The 16,512-nt window shown below is 37.1% G+C and overlaps 1 protein-coding gene across 13 annotated transcripts in view; it reads left to right on the plus strand.

The window, feature by feature from the left end:
• The window catches only part of IRAG1 (inositol 1,4,5-triphosphate receptor associated 1), a 79,887-nt gene extending 63,641 nt beyond the window's left edge, over positions 1–16,246 (plus strand). For 12 of the 13 annotated variants that reach the window (XM_064657312.1, XM_064657316.1, XM_064657314.1 and 9 more), the window contains 10 exons: positions 420–450; positions 1,534–1,674; positions 4,296–4,427; positions 5,197–5,338; positions 5,985–6,034; positions 7,765–7,872; positions 8,928–8,995; positions 10,059–10,175; positions 11,092–11,223; positions 12,912–16,246. In XM_064657312.1, coding sequence (XP_064513382.1) covers positions 420–450; positions 1,534–1,674; positions 4,296–4,427; positions 5,197–5,338; positions 5,985–6,034; positions 7,765–7,872; positions 8,928–8,995; positions 10,059–10,175; positions 11,092–11,223; positions 12,912–13,152 — 1,162 coding nt within the window. In that variant the 3' untranslated portion in view covers positions 13,153–16,246. The remainder of the gene's footprint in view (positions 1–419; positions 451–1,533; positions 1,675–4,295; positions 4,428–5,196; positions 5,339–5,984; positions 6,035–7,764; positions 7,873–8,927; positions 8,996–10,058; positions 10,176–11,091; positions 11,224–12,911) is intronic. The other variant, XM_064657321.1, reaches the window with a different exon arrangement.
• Positions 16,247–16,512: the final 266 nt, after the last annotated feature.

Below are 16,512 nucleotides of genomic sequence, written 5' to 3' on the forward strand. Positions count from 1 at the left end.
CAAATGTAGTTGAAAGACTCGCTTGCAAATTCACTGATTTGGGCTTTGCAAGACATTAAAACAATGCAAAAAATATTTGGCCAAAACTAATTCCTACATTCACCCAAGTGTTTTTGTTCCAAAAATGCCAGAGGCCTTCAGTCATTTGAAACAGTCAATAAGTGTCCTCTGTGTCAATGAAATAAATATTTAACATTTGTCATGAAGGAACTGTTATATACAATATTTTATGTAAATGAATGCACAAGGTGAAGAAGTTCAGAGAGAGCACTGCTTGATTGTAATCAATACTGAAATGTAGTGGAAAACTCATAAACCTCAAGCATATGTTACATTGTTCTTTTCAATCAAATATTAGAATAGCTTTGGTTTTAGAGACAAAACACATTAAAATGTGATTTTTTTGCTTTTATTTCTAGCTCCCCTCCACTTACTGAAAAAGAAGTTGAGGTAAGTATGTTCCTCAACTAATTATTTTGGGCATATGCTTCAATTTTAAGTGGTTACTGTAAGTCTAAGGGTCGTTATTAGAACAAGGTAATGGGATGATTCTTTTTCCCAAAAAAATATTTCTCAGAAAAAAAAAACATTTTGACCTCAATCAACATAATGACTTTGTGAAAGAAGAGCAACATGAACTGTAAAAAGACAGAGTAGGAATAAGCAAAACATTTGTATGTGCGTTTTTCATAATGAAATAGGCATTCATTTTGGAAATTATTATAATATATACATAAAGTAGTGAAAAAATTGAGATTAAATGGGAACAGAAACTAAACAAGTTAAATTGCATTTTTATTGGCCAATAGGAGCTTTGGGGCAGTTTTTAATAACATCTTACTGTTAGTTTACATAGTTTTTGCTTTCTCAGTTTAAGCCAATAATTTTGTTTGCAGGTTGCTCTTTAGCTTGCAGGCTTTGTTTCTTTTTCTTTTTGATATACCAGTCAAGAAAATGATCTTTATTTACATAGATACATGGAACTATTGGTGCCTTGTGCTTTGCAAAGTATTAATCCTAAGAAATAACATGTCTGGTGAAGAAAGAAACAATCTTTAAAAGCAGGGTGCAAGAGAATAAAAACGTTAGCACTTAATCTTTTGCTGGCCTCAATGGTAGGTGTTTATCCCTGAGGTAAAACAATGCTAATGCTGAGCTCATCTCTGCACTTCCTCTGCACAGACTATCTGTTTAAAAACCTTGGGGACCCTTGGAGGAAGTCCAGCTAGAAAACAGATCCATTGTGATTCTGGTGCTTCTGGTAGGCTACTTCCTTCATCGTGTCTCTGCTCTACTGAGCTCCCAGAAAAACATTCAGGAAAAGAGGCAATAGCACATTTACTCATAATTTAGTGGAAGTAAATAGAAGTGACTTTTGAAACAAAATAATTTTCAAAAATATCTTCAGTTTTCCGTTTCAGTACTTATTTAAGCACCGAAGTTTGTTAAACACATACCTATTCATAAACTGTTATTGGAAATCACATTGCTGTGAGACTTATTGAAAAAGTGCCTTTTTTTTAATCCAAACAGAATGTATTTGTACAACTTTCCTTGGCCTTTAGAAATGATAGTTACACGTTGGAATCTAGAATTAACCAAGCAGAGAGAGAGAGAAATCTTACAGAAGAGAATGCTGAGAAGGAACTGGAAAACTTTAAAGCAGCCATTACGGTAAGAAAACAAGAGGAATTCTTTTCCTGAACTGTAATGTCCATGGAAGTGCACACACATTGGAAATATGCATGACTATTATTTCTTACATGTACTGTAAATTCAGCCCCAAAACTTCATTTTCTGCTGCTTGAGCTCCTTACTGTGAGCTGCCTGCCACCCGACAGGAGAGAGAGCATTTTCTGCCACAGTGGGCCAGCATTGCTGGAAAGGCATAGAGGATGTTACCCTACATCTGGCAATAAATACTATAAATTTGCTGGTCAGTTCTGAAATGGTCTGAAACCTGAGTCCTGACATTTGCAACTTGAAAGATGCAGATACAAGAAGGTGGTACAGGAAAGGAAACAGTGAGGATTACTTAGGGAATACATGTACCCTCAGGATCAGGTTTTGGGCCTGAATACACTTCTATTCCAGCTGTCCCTGATGTTCCTTTATAGCAGCAGTTTTCAGCCCTTCCTGCCAGCTTTCTCTGCATTTTCTAACTGAAATGACAAGTATATCTCTGAGATGTATCAACCTATGTGCTGCACATGTTTCTGTGCAGAAAAGGGAAGGGATGGTTAGATGTCATGCTGCTAAATGAAAGATGTAGACCCAGTTTGCACATTACAAGGAGGTGTTGCCATTCTTATGAGAAATAGTGAGGAAAACATATATTTCTCCAATTTACATTATCAAGTACGTCATCAGGTAAGAAAGCATAATATCAAAAAGATACTTACATCTTTTCATCTGTAATTTCAAATCTGCATTTCCAGATTAATTGTTCTGGGAAAAAAAACCCCAGATGTTTTGAATGTCTTGCTGCTCTTCCCTCTGTTCTCTTCGTAAAGAGCAAGCAAAAACAACCTATTAAATCTCAGGATTTTCAGACTGAAAAAATGTCTGTTAGGTTTGCTGTGTATTTCTCTTAAGAATCCCTTATTAGGCACCAAGGACCACGTTGCCAGCATGGGACAGATGTGATTACTTTTTCTTCCTCTGTGCAGTTCACACACTACAGCCTGGCTTTTACAGGCTTTTTTATGTAATTTATAACCGAGTGGAAACTGCCATTCCTACGAAAGCTTTTGTTCTATACAGTGGAATAAACTAACAAGCAATTAAATTTAGTGATCATTTCTCTGTAATCTTTATCATATTAGACCCAGACTTGTTCCAATCTCATTGAGAGGTTATCTTCATTTCTGTAGGGCAGGCATAAGTTATATGGCTCAATGACAGTTTTACCAGTCTTTCTGATTCTTTTAATCAATCTGGTGATAACTGATGTTTGTTATTCAAAAACCTAACTTCCAGAGAAAGCTGATCTACATGAACTTTGATTTGTTCAAGAAAATAAGCAGCTTACAGCTGCCAAGGAAAAAAATGGAAAATCTGAAATTCTGTGCATGATTTTTCTCAGACAGATTCTTCCCTTATGCTTTCTTGGTTCTTGCAGTCAAATTTTGGTTGCAATTTATTATCAAAGAAGCTTCCATGATAAATTAGTGTAAAAAAATTTTTGTGGCTGCAATTGTTGTTGTGCCAGATTCATCAGTCTGTTGGCTGTGTTTCTACACCAAAGGTTCGCACTATAAATGCAATTTCTGAAACAACTCTACTTAAAAGATACTTACCTCCCTTCTTTTGAGGCAGGGGAGAAAAAGAGGAGGAAAGGTTATTCTTTTCTCACATCATTTCAACTCCTTGACTTACTCTTGCAGCAATACAAGTGAGGGGTTGCAGAGAACTAGGGGACATTGCAGCTGGACAGAGGGAAAATATGTGGACAGCGGCACAGCGATTAATTACTTAAAACAACCTCATTGCCAAAACTATTCCATCCTAAAAATGCTCCTTTAGAATATAGAAATCATGCAGCATGACAAAGTCTGCCTGTAAGACTGAACTAAATTGTATAGGGTTGTCTCATAACAAATTTCTCTGTGAACAGAAAATGTATTCAGTGAAGAGATATTCTCTAAGGCTTTGGCTAATAAAACATCTAAATGCATTCTTGCTTTTGGGAACCAATCCCAAGGAATTTATATGCTTTGATGCTTTCCAGTGTTAATCTGTGCTGTCAAAGTGACAGTATTAATCCAGTGAATAGATGTGCCTATTGACTGACAAAAAGAGGTTCAGAAATTGCAATTGCCATTTGATTTACAGGCTATGTTATTTTTTTAATTATTCTTTTACATCTGGAATTCTTGAGACTATAATATCTCATGTTCCAAATGAAGGTGGAGTATCATGACACTGAAAGGAGATGCATGTCCTTCTTAACACCCTGTGCCCAGGGAATTAAAATGTTTGTGCTTCAGGAGTGATTTTTAAGTGCTAGTTCAAATAAACTTGTCATCTGTAAAGTGCACAGGCAGTGAGGCACGATTCAGGACAAATTTCAGGAGGGAGAGTGTTGCAAATGTGCTGAGCCCTCTTTAACTCCTGAAACAGCAGCAGCACTCTCTAGGTCATCTGTGGTGGTAGTGCTGGCATTCCTTTGGGGCCACTCTGTCCATGGCTGGTTCTGCCTAGACATTTGTACCCCTTTTTGTGGCTCTGGCTACTTCATTTGAAAACTAGAAGTGGCAAGACATGATGATAAATCTTATGTATTTCCTCTCCAGTCCTCAGCTCACCTGTGGCACCACTATGAGCACAGGGAAGCTTACCAGAAGCTGCTGGAGGACATTGCTGTCCTGCGGCGTTTGGCTGCCAGGCTGTCGAGTCGCGCCGAGATGGTCGGAGCCGTTCGCCAGGTAGGAACATCCTGGTGTTTAACCTGTATCCCACCTGCACTTGTTCCCTCTCTCTCTTTTTCAGCCATAGCTAGAGGTTACACTCGCCCTTTTGAGTTTTATTTGCCCTTTTGACAGATTAAAGACGTTTATTGCAGCGTCAGATAAGACACCATTTCAGTCTGGAAATAAGAGTCAAACAGAAAAAGGTTACCCATTAAGCTGTTCAACATCTGTACAATAACAACATTATTCTGAATGCATTATTCAGAACTACAGCTGCATCACATGAAACTTATCTCAAATCAGTGCAGCACTAGTAAGAAAACCTTTCTGGGTCAAAAAGCTCATCCAGTTCAGTCACCTGCCTTGGGCAGTGGCTCAGTCAGACAACTATAAAGAGTATAAGAACAGAGCGAGTATAAATGAGAACACAGCAATATCCACCCAGGTTCAAGACTGTTCCCTTTTAAGCAACCAGACTGATGCCAGTGACTAAGACCCTTGAGGGTTTGAAAACCAATGTAGCATGCCACATAACTAATCAGATGGGCACACAGGCAGGCTGTATAAGTACATGTCAACATAAATTATGATATTCTGTGAAATATGTATGAATGCATGTGCATTTGTCTTTAACTAGCTTAGGAATTAGTTGTGGAGGTACCAATATTTCTTAAAGAACAGCTATTCCAGATTTAGCCCTGACAGGGAGCATAGATATAAAGGCAAATGATTTGTTGGAGGCATGTAGAGTTTTAACTGGGTATTTCTTTCTTTTCTTCCTTAGGAGAAACGCATGTCAAAGGCAACAGAAGTAATGATGCAGTATGTGGAAAATCTGAAAAGAACATATGAAAAGGATCATGCTGAACTAATGGAGTTCAAGAAACTTGCCAATCAGAATTCTAGCAGAAGCTATGGTGCATCTGGTAAAAAAAAATTAAAATTTAAGGGTTTGTCTTGCCTCTATACAGGGAGATATTGGTGCTCTTAATGATTAAAAGTGAAGCACCATGAAGCCTATTCATGAAGTTCTGATGTAGAGGAGTAGATTTAAAAAAGTTGGAGAAATAAGTTCAAGTGTTTCATATGAACCATACTTGATGCTATACTACAGTAATTTGCAATCACTTTCACTTACCAGATTCTGATGAGATTCAATGACATTTTCATTGGCCTCTTTCACATGCACATAGCCTGTGCAATTTTAATGCAAAGGTGATGGATAATGGCAAAATTTCATTATTTAAAACTTTTTTTTTTTTTGCAACCTTGTCTTTTCTGTGCTGGAAACTGAAATATAAGTATTTTATTTTGCAAGTATCTGTATGTGGAAGTAGATAGTGGCCTTTTGCCTGATCTCAGTAAAGATACTAATGGTTTGATTTTTGCAATTATTTCAAATTTCTTCTGCAGGTGAAGCTGAGATCAGAACTGCATGACAGATAAATATGTGGTCACTACAGACCTTGTATAAATATACTGTATCTGAGTTTGAAATACAAGCAAAGGCTCTATTAGTATTTATAGATACTCATATAGTCTAAGGCTGGTTTTTATCTTTTTTCTATGTAGAAGATGGAGTGCCTCGTTCATCTAGATCCATGTCTCTTACTGTTGGAAAGGTAATTCTACAATATTTAAAAAAGTGAGCATTTAGGGTAGTGAAATGTCTTTGTCTACCCGTGCTCCAGAGAATGGCTTAGGTCCTGTGCTTTGTTCTGGTTCCTCAGTGAGAAAACTGAACATGGGATCAAAACTTACCATATGGTTCAGGATTCCATGACCACAACATTTCCATTATCTTAAGAATTCTAACATGGTCAGAGCACCTTAGGTGGGAGCAGTTATTTTGTAAGTGGGGCTCATTTTTCAGTTAGCATCAAAGTATCTTGTTTGATTTGACAAAGTATTCAGAGTGAGAGACCATCTCAGATTGTTTTTGCTTGACCCACTAGTAGCTTCAACATGTCCAGTGTTTCATTTCTGAAAAAATTCCAAGTGTTGGAGATAAAGTTTATTACAAAACTTGCTAAAACAACCAGTGATTTGTGAGATATGAGTCCCAGTGAGGCCATTAGGAAATTTGGTGGTCAGAGGCATTATACTCAGTCTACTGTTTATTTTCATATTTTTGTTTGTTTAGGTTGTAGTTCCTTAGATTTAATTTATTCCTGCCACCTCTGAGTGTTGGATATAAAGAATTAGAGGACAGAGCCTGCTAAGGGCAACACTGGATTTCAGAATGAGAACCAGATAAGTTGAAACAGAAGTCCCAAAAAAAGATTAAATTTAAGAAGGACAAGCCCAAGTAATAAAGAGGGGGGAGAAAACCCCAAAACACTAAAATGGTCTGCCTAAGATGGCTGAAGACTCCCCTGTGTAGTTTTGTGGCAGTAAATTAAATAAAACTGTCATTAATGAATAGGTACAGTTGGTTTAGTCTAGAACCAGGATCGTGGAGTAGGTGACTCCTCCTATGTATTTACTAAATCTGTGTTTAACTCCTTTCCTGTAAAGTTGTCTTGACCAGAAGTGTTTGGATTTGCACTGAAACAAAGCTGTTAGATGCTCTGTTTTGATGTTTTTACTCAGTTGGAAGCACAGATTTTACATAGATTTTATAGGTTGAAGCATTTAGCTACTTACCAAATGACAGCAAAACCTAAAGTGATCTGTACTTGAGCTCAAATATATTGTCTATAGCTTACAGGTGTTTGTCATATAAAGAATGCTCATGATCCTTGGGAAATGTAAAGCAGTGTCACATGGTGGTATCTAACAACTCAAGGGTGGGGGAGAAGGGGATGTTCACAGGACATTCCTGTGGAAGGAGTGGGTATTGTTGGTTCTGTAAGTTATGATTAGTAGGTTTAGATGTAATCAATATATCATAGTGGATACAGGATATCAGAATGGGTACATGGCAAGATAAGAGTTTCATGTGCACCTTCATTATTTTCCAGTCATTGTGACACCAGCACCTTCCCCAGTGTCGTTATACATCTGATTTATTCAAAGATAATGGCATATAATAAGAGCTGACCATATCAGCTCAGACCACATCTGTTGTGTGACTTACTCTACTGGGCTTTCAGTATGGAAGAAAAAGAGCAGCATCCCTGTACCACACTCATTTCACACTAAGCACTTGCCACAGCAAATCATACTAGAGGAATTTCTGGGGAAAACCACAACCTAGCATCTGTTCATCTTCATTTTGTCCCCAACTCTCCTTTTCCCTAAGAGACATTAACCTACATCTTTTCCACACCTGTTAACCTACAGAATTGTTCTGCAGTCTGTCTTGCTGTGTTAAAAAAAAAAACAAAACATAAATTGTTGTTCCTCACAGAATATGCCTCGGAGGAGAGTCAGTGTTGCGGTTGTTCCTAAGTTTAACTCCTTGAACATTCCTGGTCAGTCACCAACAGCTTCACCTATACCTTCAATGCCATCCCTGGTAAGTAAACCCCATATTTTAAAGGTACTATTTTTTGGCTAAATTACTTTTACATACAGCCAAGCCACAGTTACTAAAAAATGGAAGCCCTTTCATTGGTTTAACTTGTTTTGACTCCATCCTAGTGAAGGGGGTGGACAGAGGCAGTTTCTATTTGGAAGGGACATGTGCCTTCAGAATCTACCTCCTTAAATGATCATTTTAGAAACTGCTGAATAGGGAGGGCTGGTGATTCAGAGGCATTGCACATTAGTGAGGCAATTTACCTTTTCATCTGTAGTAACATACAGGAAAGAAGTTGTGAAAATAGGTGTCCAATGTAGGAGAGGAATTTTAACTAGAAACCACAGAACACTAAACAGAAACACGTGTAATCAATGTACAGAAATGTATGTGGTGCAAATTTAGAAGTTCTGTGATGATCTGGGATTAGTGAAGTCCTCAGCCTCTGTGTTGGCTGTTTATTTATAAAACTTTAATAAATCAAATGATAATCTAATTTGAACATAATGAATGCATATAAATGCTTTAGAGGAAAACTGCAAGGCATACTAACTGTTCAGAGATGAGCTATGATGGGACATAACCTGTAAGTTATGCAGTTAAAAATGTTAAAAATGCAGGTTTATTTAAATGAGGGGGTTTGCTGAGAAGCTAAATCCATTTTAGTTTTAAGAAAAGCATCTGTTTGTGCAATTTAGTTATTATGTCCTCAGAGTCAATTGTTCCAGGAACTGTGTTTGTTTGCCATGGTTTATTATGATTTGGTTTTGTTTAAAATTTCCTTTAGAAAACTCAGCTATTAATGTTCTTCAGATAATAGGAGAGATAAAATAAAGTAATTATACTATTCAGTGATCAATGTATTTTGGAGAAAATTCTTAGTGTGCAAGTCCCTTGTTTACTGTGGTAAATTTGGAAGCTCCGTATTAAAGACACTTTGCTCGTGAGTGTGGGAGGAAAACCTAAGCAGCACATTGACTTTGTCATTTTATTGAACACTCATTTGAAATTTATTAATGGATATAACATTTGTTGCTGTGTTTTACTTACAGTCTGAATCACCTAGTAATGGAAGGAGCAGCCTAACATCTAGTCCTGCTCTGCCAGCACTTCTAGAAAAGTGAGTTGTCTAGGTCATCTCCTTACCTATTAAATCCTAGTATGAAATGATAATTGGATCGTTTCTGTCATTCCTAAACCAAGACATGAGGTATTGAAATCAGTGACACAACATCAGCTTAGGCTGATTCATGATCTGGTAACTGTATTTTACCATGTCACCATCATATTTTTCTTTTCATGGTCAAGTTTACAAGCAGCATCTCAGAACTAAACTGAGCTTATAATCATTATTTGTTTAAAGTCCAAGTGAAAATAATGTCTCCTGTTAATATGACTTCTTTCTTAAGAGAAAATCCATCACCCACAGATGGTGTCAATTTTAGTGCCCAAAAAATAAGGCCTACAAAAAAGGTTGGATTCTAGAAGTTGAAATGGGTTCCAGTTGAGTTTATTAAACCTGGACTTTGATAGATTTGCTGTTATATCTCAATCACTTAAACTCCTTGTCCCAGATCAAATAAACAAAGATAGGAGAACACTGCAGGAAGAGAGCAATATAAAATGGCTTAACTTTAGGCTAAATGCTCAAAGCATTTTACTTCAGAAAAGTTTTAGTGACTAAAGAAATGTATGTGTTTGTGGTTTTTTTCACCTGCACATCAGTTCAGCAAACAAAGTCAGCAGAGGGGAGTAGCTAAAAGGCAAATAAAACCAATGTTTTGTTAAATTGGTATTTGATATTATTTTTATTATTTTCCCCTTATTTAGCTGGTCAAAATATCTAAGATGATTTTTGGAAAATTGATGGAAATGTTTTCAAGAATAGCAAATAAATCCCATGGATGAGCCAGGAAACAAATGTAGGGGTTTTTTGCTTTTTTTTAAACAAGAAGCAAAGTGCAAGTCATATTACCTTAGAAATATAGTAATTACTGTTCTTAAATTACAACATTTTGAAACTAATATTTTTCTTGATGTTTAGTTTTTCTTTTGAAAGACATTTCATTTCTCTGTTGTACATTAAAAAAGACAAATCACAAGTCACAAAACTGTAGTGTGCTCCAAATACAACACATTTCAGTGACATTATTTTCTATTTGTCTTTTCTTTTGTCTTGGCAGTGGAAAGTCTAATGGAGAGCCTGACTGTGAAACCTCTACTGTGCTGTCACAGAGTGGGTTGGAGGAGATCAGCCCTGAAACTAAAGCCAAGATAGAAGAGGAAGCATATAACAAAGGGTGGGAATATTTTATGTGAACTGAGTCTGTAAATATGTGCTACCAGATTACTGCATATGTTTTTAAAATTTATTTTTAAATGCAATTTTAAATGAGTGACATAACTGAAAGGTGCTCCTAGAAGACAGTAATAATTTTAACAACGTGGAAAATAACGTGAGTGAGCTTCACTCGTTGTATTTGCATGGTACCTGTTGATTTTCATCCTTTATTAATGAAAGGCAAACTGTGGGAGAGCAGTTATATCAGAGATTCTGAGTTGGGTGGGTGTTCTTATGTCAATAGTGCTCAGCTTCATGACAAGATAATCCAAAAACAGCCTTATGAAATATTTATTCTGAAAAGGCTACACGGAAACGAGTAAAGAGTAAGAATCAACCATTGCAGTAGTCGTGTTGTTTGTGTCACAAAGTGCTTTACACAGCATGTTTTGGGGCAATTAACAACTTTGGGATCTGTTTCTGAATGCCAAGCAAAGAGCTCTGTACTAGGATTTAGAGTGAGACAAAAATTTTGATCCCCTCCTGCAGAATCCAGCATGCCATCTATCTTCAGCATTGATTTATTCTCCAGGGGAAAAGAAATATCTGGAGTGTGTTCAAAATTATTGAAAAATAATAGAGAAATATTTACCAACTCCTTTACAATAGAAAAAAGTTGTTCTCTGTTGAGGACTATAACCTCTTTTTCTCATTCAAGATCATAAATTTTGTATCAGCCCTTATATAATCCTCTATTAAGGCTGTCTGTGTACTGTACTCACAGTCTTCAGCTAATTTTTACTCTTGTCTAAGTGCTGCAACACTGCTACTTCTATTTTATTGCATGAATCAAAGCATAAAGTTAATTTTTCATTAAATAAAATCAGGCTTGTACAGCCTGCTAGACTAAGAAATAAATGTTTTGTGTGTTGAAGCTATCAGGAAGGCTTGAAGAAAACCAAAGAACTTCAAGAACTGAAGGAAGAAGATGAAGAGACACCCAAAGAAAGTCATGATGAACATGAAGAAAGTGAAAATGAAGATGAGATTAAAAACCTGAAAAGCAGGTGAGACAGTGGGGTAATATGTCCATAAAAGAGGGGCCACTCTGTTCTATTTGTGGTACCCAACCAAGTGTTTTATACTATCACCTTGACATGTTTTCCTGCCGTCTAGAGAAGCATATTTCAAATAACAGTATTTTCACAGAAAGGCATGTTCCAAGACAATGGAGTTACAAAATGCAAGTTTTTATTTTACTGTTTCAGCTAAAATTGTATGTTGACATCGAGATGCTTCATCTTAATGGGGTTTGGTTCTGATTTGAGGTAAAGAAACATTCCAGAAAAGTTCTTTAGATGCCAGAAGGTATCTCTCTGTAGACATGCATTGTCTCATGGAGGTTGTAATTCAGGAATCTGATGCCCAAATTTGTGCTGTATGTCATTCCCAAAGGGTCACCTACAAGCTGAATGCAGAGTAAGACAAGCTCCTCAGCTCTGTTGGGCTTGCTGTGACCTGGACAGGCAGGTGCTGGCTGCCTCTGGGAGCTGAGTGAGTGCAGCAGGGCAGCACCAGGCTGGAGTTCCTGCCTGTCACTGGAGTGACACACTCATTGCACCCTTCTGTACCCAGTGCTCTCTGTCTGCACTGGGGACTTCTGAATCATCTGCTCCATGTCTTCTCTGAAGCATTTGGTGCCTAGCTGGAAAACACACCTGAAATGTTCCATTTTTCTCACAGTTCATTACTGAGTCTCCTCAGTGGCTCTGCCACCCAATTCAATACACTTGCTGCTTCCTGCGTTCAAAAAGCAGCGAGTCTTTTGAGTTAGAGGCGAATGGAATGCTGGCCAAAGGAAGTAGTATGTCCAATCCCAAGCTAAGGCAGGGAACCTTACTTGATCTGGAAGAATTCATTTCCACTCCATAAGCACTGTGGTTATACACAGCTGTAGATTTGAGGCTTCAGCCATGTTCAGAGGGCAGCCATCTCGCTAGTCATGACACTCTCAGAAAGAAATGTTTATGACATGTTCTAATGTTTAATTTAGTTGATCAAGGTATGAACAGTGCAGGATTTTGCATCATATCAAGCTCTGAGACAGGTGGGAGAAATAGAAGTGAAGTTTACAGTCTTGCAAATATTACTCAAATCATATCATAGTGAAATAGAAAATGAAATAAAATTTAGCTATTTAGCTATGTAAGTGTGACTTTGCAAAATGTAAAACTGCCTAAAAGTTTCTGCCCAAACTGTGGGCAATTAAGATAAAATAGCTTAGAGAATAGGGAAGGCTTTTTAGCATGTAGAAAGGGGTGGGGAACCTGAAACTGTTTGAAATGATAAAACTTTATGTAACTACTCTATAATGGTAAGATAGGAGGTAAAACTAAGTGTCCATTTAAATAAGGCAGACTGCAAAAAGAGTGTGTGTATAGATAATTTTAAACTTGCTACTTTCAAACTGTATAAAAAGCTATGGTATTGGGGAAAAAGACCCTTTGCATTCCCCGGCTGTAATAAAAGTGCTTTTCAGACTGTTCAAAGGTTTCTTTGAATCAATAGAATAGTTTGAGTTGGAATATCTGAGTGTACAGCTCTCCTTAGAAGAACTTTGCAGTCTGTTTCTTCTTTGACAAGGTGTTTCTATTGGGAAAAAAAGATGGTGCACCATATATCTATGAAACCTCTCAAACTGTAAAGCTTAAGATAATAAATTTGCATATATAACAGTTTTCTTTTAATTTTACAGCAGACTTGAAGTCATCATTAATTATTTATATATACTGTACCCCAAACTGTGCAAACACTGGAACGTGGTATGGCTTGTAGTGGCTGCAATCATCATTTTTGCTGTGGTGTTGGGAATCTACCATTCCTACAACTCCTGCGATGAGAAGTCAGAGGGAGCTGAAGGGAAGGCCAGCTGCTCTGCTGCCCACCAGTATTCCTGGTGGAACTCAGGATTTCGACATGAGCAACGCACTGAATAATAAAGGAACAACCACGGATTTCTGGTACCTGAGCAAGTTTGCATATTAGCCCACTGTTGTTAAAGGTAGTGCTTAGTCACCCCTACGGCTGTCACACCTGAGCTGTCAGACAAGAGTTGCTCCACACCCCCAGGTCTGGGGATGCAGGGTGAACACATCTTGCCAAGATGAAAATCTGATGAATAATCCTGTCAGTCCTCTTGTTGTAACTGACTGATGCAAATAAAGTAATGTGGAATCATGATAAGGTTGTGGCAGTAATGAGCAACCAGCAAAATGTTTAAAAGAATGATTTGCACAGGACACTGATGTTTTGAAGAAAATCATAAAACCTGCATTTGCAGTTAGTGCTTTACTTGGCATTTCCTGAATTTATTGTTGATTGTTGAAGTACTAATTGCATTTAAGTCCTTTGAGGTTTAAGAGTCTAATTAATTTCCTTATTCATGATTATTGGGTAGAAATAGAAGTTCTTCTATGGAAGAATCTAATTATATTATTAGACCAAATGCCTTGCTGATAGAGTAATTTTAAGAGGAATTATCTGTATGATTATTTAAATGGAATGTTAAGTACATGCTTAAATGTGTTTTATGATATACTTTAAGAATGGGACCACCGCTGCTTTTTTTAAAATGGAATACTCAACCTAAAATGGGGTCCATGTGACATCATCAAATAAATCCGGGAACTTCTGATATATCAAAGGGACATCTTTGCAGGAATTTCTGTATGACACTCAGAGTCAGGACTGGTTACAGCAAAAACTGTAGTTGCTGTTTGGAAGGTTAGGCGAGCTGCCCAAGCCCAAAATACAGCACTCTTGGACATGGGAATTCTTTATTAAAAAAGAACAAAGAAAACAAAAACTCTTCAAACCTCTGTATACAGGTGATCACACTTAGTGGACTCTGCCCTCCTACTAATACTGGAGATAGATATTCTTTGAGGTCTGCAGCAGGAACACAGTTCTGCAACAGCCAGAACCCAACCAGTGCCTACGTGAATCAGGACAGGGAAGCAGTGAGGACTTAAGAAAGCTCACTGTGTGTTTTTAGTAGTTCATTTTCAGAACCTGATGCCAGGTATCCAAATGATCCGATACACTTCCAAAGCTGAACTGCCAGGTCATGAGAGATTCATCTCTTGCAGTTCTGCCTATCTGGGAGTTGTGAGTTCTTACACAAGAATGTGAAAGCCTGAAATTCTTGGATAAGCAATTCCAAAATGGTTGAAGCCATTATCTGTAAAAACCCCACCACCTAGGGCTGAGACCAAAATGTGTGTCACTGAGGGTGTACCTTATGTACCTGCTGAAAGTCACTTCTGACTGAAGGTGAATTGTGTCTTTCCTCAGCTATAGCCACAATATCAAAATCAGTGTGACACTTGATTGCACTCATATCTTGCATTCTTCTGCCATTTCCTGGCTGAGAAGCAGGTCTGTTCACCAACTGAAGGATAAATGTGTTATGAAGTACTGTAATTTCAGTTCAAACACAGATAATACTGTCCTGTTTTATTTTGGTGTAAACACTGAACCTCAAGCTAATTATCAAAGAAAACAGGTTCCTAACTCAGTCAGCAATTTAATTCACATGTCTGCCACTAGTAACGAATATCCTGCTAGTGAATTTTTGTTTGTTACATCTTTAGCCACGTGTTTCTTAGGAGACATTTATAGAAAAGAGAAAGAAATGAAAAATTAAAAAAAGCAGACCATAACCACTTTTTTTTTAGGGGCGGTGGGGAATGAGGGAGTCTATAAGCAGTTAGAAGGGAGGTTTTGTATTTTAAAGTCTGTATTATTGAGGAATAATGTGCCTAAGGAAGTTCAAAAAGGATAATGGGAAAGTGTAATTTGGTCTAAAATTGTAATTGGTAAAGAATAAGACAGAAGAAGGTTTCTTGCAAATTACTTGGAATCTGTTTGGTTCAGTTAGAATATCTGACTGTGAAGAACTACTGTGATATTTCACATACTTTCAGTATTTGAAGAAACTTGTCAGTTGTTCTTTGAATACTTCTTTATTCATCTTCTTTAACTTAATATTCTTTACAAATAACACGCTTAATAAGGCATTAAAAATTGAAGGTAAATAGTTCTGAATATTCAGAATTCCCTATGCCAGAAATTATGGAGCGTATTTGATTATGTGATTGTGGACATGGTGGGCTGCATTGAAGAAAAATAATTATCAGTGCCTATAATCGAATTAATTCACTTTTATTTGCATCTGCACTGATGTGGGCCCAACAGCTTATTTTAAGTACACATAGAAACTTATTGATATCAACAGGACTCTCAAACTGCTTAATGTTAAGCATGTTCTAAAGCTTTTTTGGTCAGTGGGCGAACGAGGTCTCCATGCTCCCTTGAAATTCAGCACACTGCCTTTTTGTGGAATTAGTGCACCAGGGCCAATTCCCATGAGGAGTTGTACTGATTTGAACTGAACTACTTGCATGTCTAAGGCAAGTGTAATTTTGCCACAAAGTTTTTACCTGTTTTGGGGAATCTACTGAAGGAGGCAAGAGATTTTAATGAGGGTGCAAAAATGAAGATAAAGTTTATTTTTAAAAAAATTCTTCTTTTTATAACTACTTTGAGCAAACTGTCCACTAAAAATAACAAACCACAACGACTAACAGCACAGTAAATAGTTTTGCTTATATTTTTCAGTTAGTTAATGAAAACACCTTTTTTAATAAGAATCTAGATTAAGCTCAAAAACTATTCTAAATGTCATTTTATTTGTTGGATGTTAGTTTGCTTTATCTGGAAAAAAAAACCAACAACCTCTTCTGTGTTCAAAGATCACATCAGATAACAAGAAACAGAGCTATTATTTATGCTATTAACACTGAAATAGTTTTCTTGAGGTGCAATATTTATTTTTCTGCTTTAACGAGACACATTTATTGTTTTTCCTGCACAGCACAAATGTTTCTAGTAAATGGAATTTCAAAAGGGCACTATTTTTGTGTATCATATTTAAATTTGTAATATTGTAAGATTTTGCACAAGTGTGCTGGTATTGTACTGTATAGTATCACATACTTGAGTTTTGAAATAAAAGTATGGTTTCAAGTCCTCAATGTTGTTACCTTAAGGATTTGGGGTTTGCCTGTGCTCTGTCTGCACACTGGTGGCTGTGTTCTCATGAAGCATGTTACATGTATCAAGGATCTTGTTCTTAGTTTTCCAGTTCTTCAGGAAAATTATGTAGAAGAAGGAAGCAAACTCCTGTGTCAATAGAGAGAATGTTTGTGAGCAGGGTCGTGCCTGTCACACCATAGCAATGAGATGAGAGAGGAAGCTGAGATATCCTGGAGGGAGTTAAGCACCTGCTTCAGAGG

This window comes from Pseudopipra pipra, chromosome 6 (assembly GCF_036250125.1).
Source record: "Pseudopipra pipra isolate bDixPip1 chromosome 6, bDixPip1.hap1, whole genome shotgun sequence".
Lineage (NCBI taxonomy): Eukaryota > Metazoa > Chordata > Aves > Passeriformes > Pipridae > Pseudopipra > Pseudopipra pipra.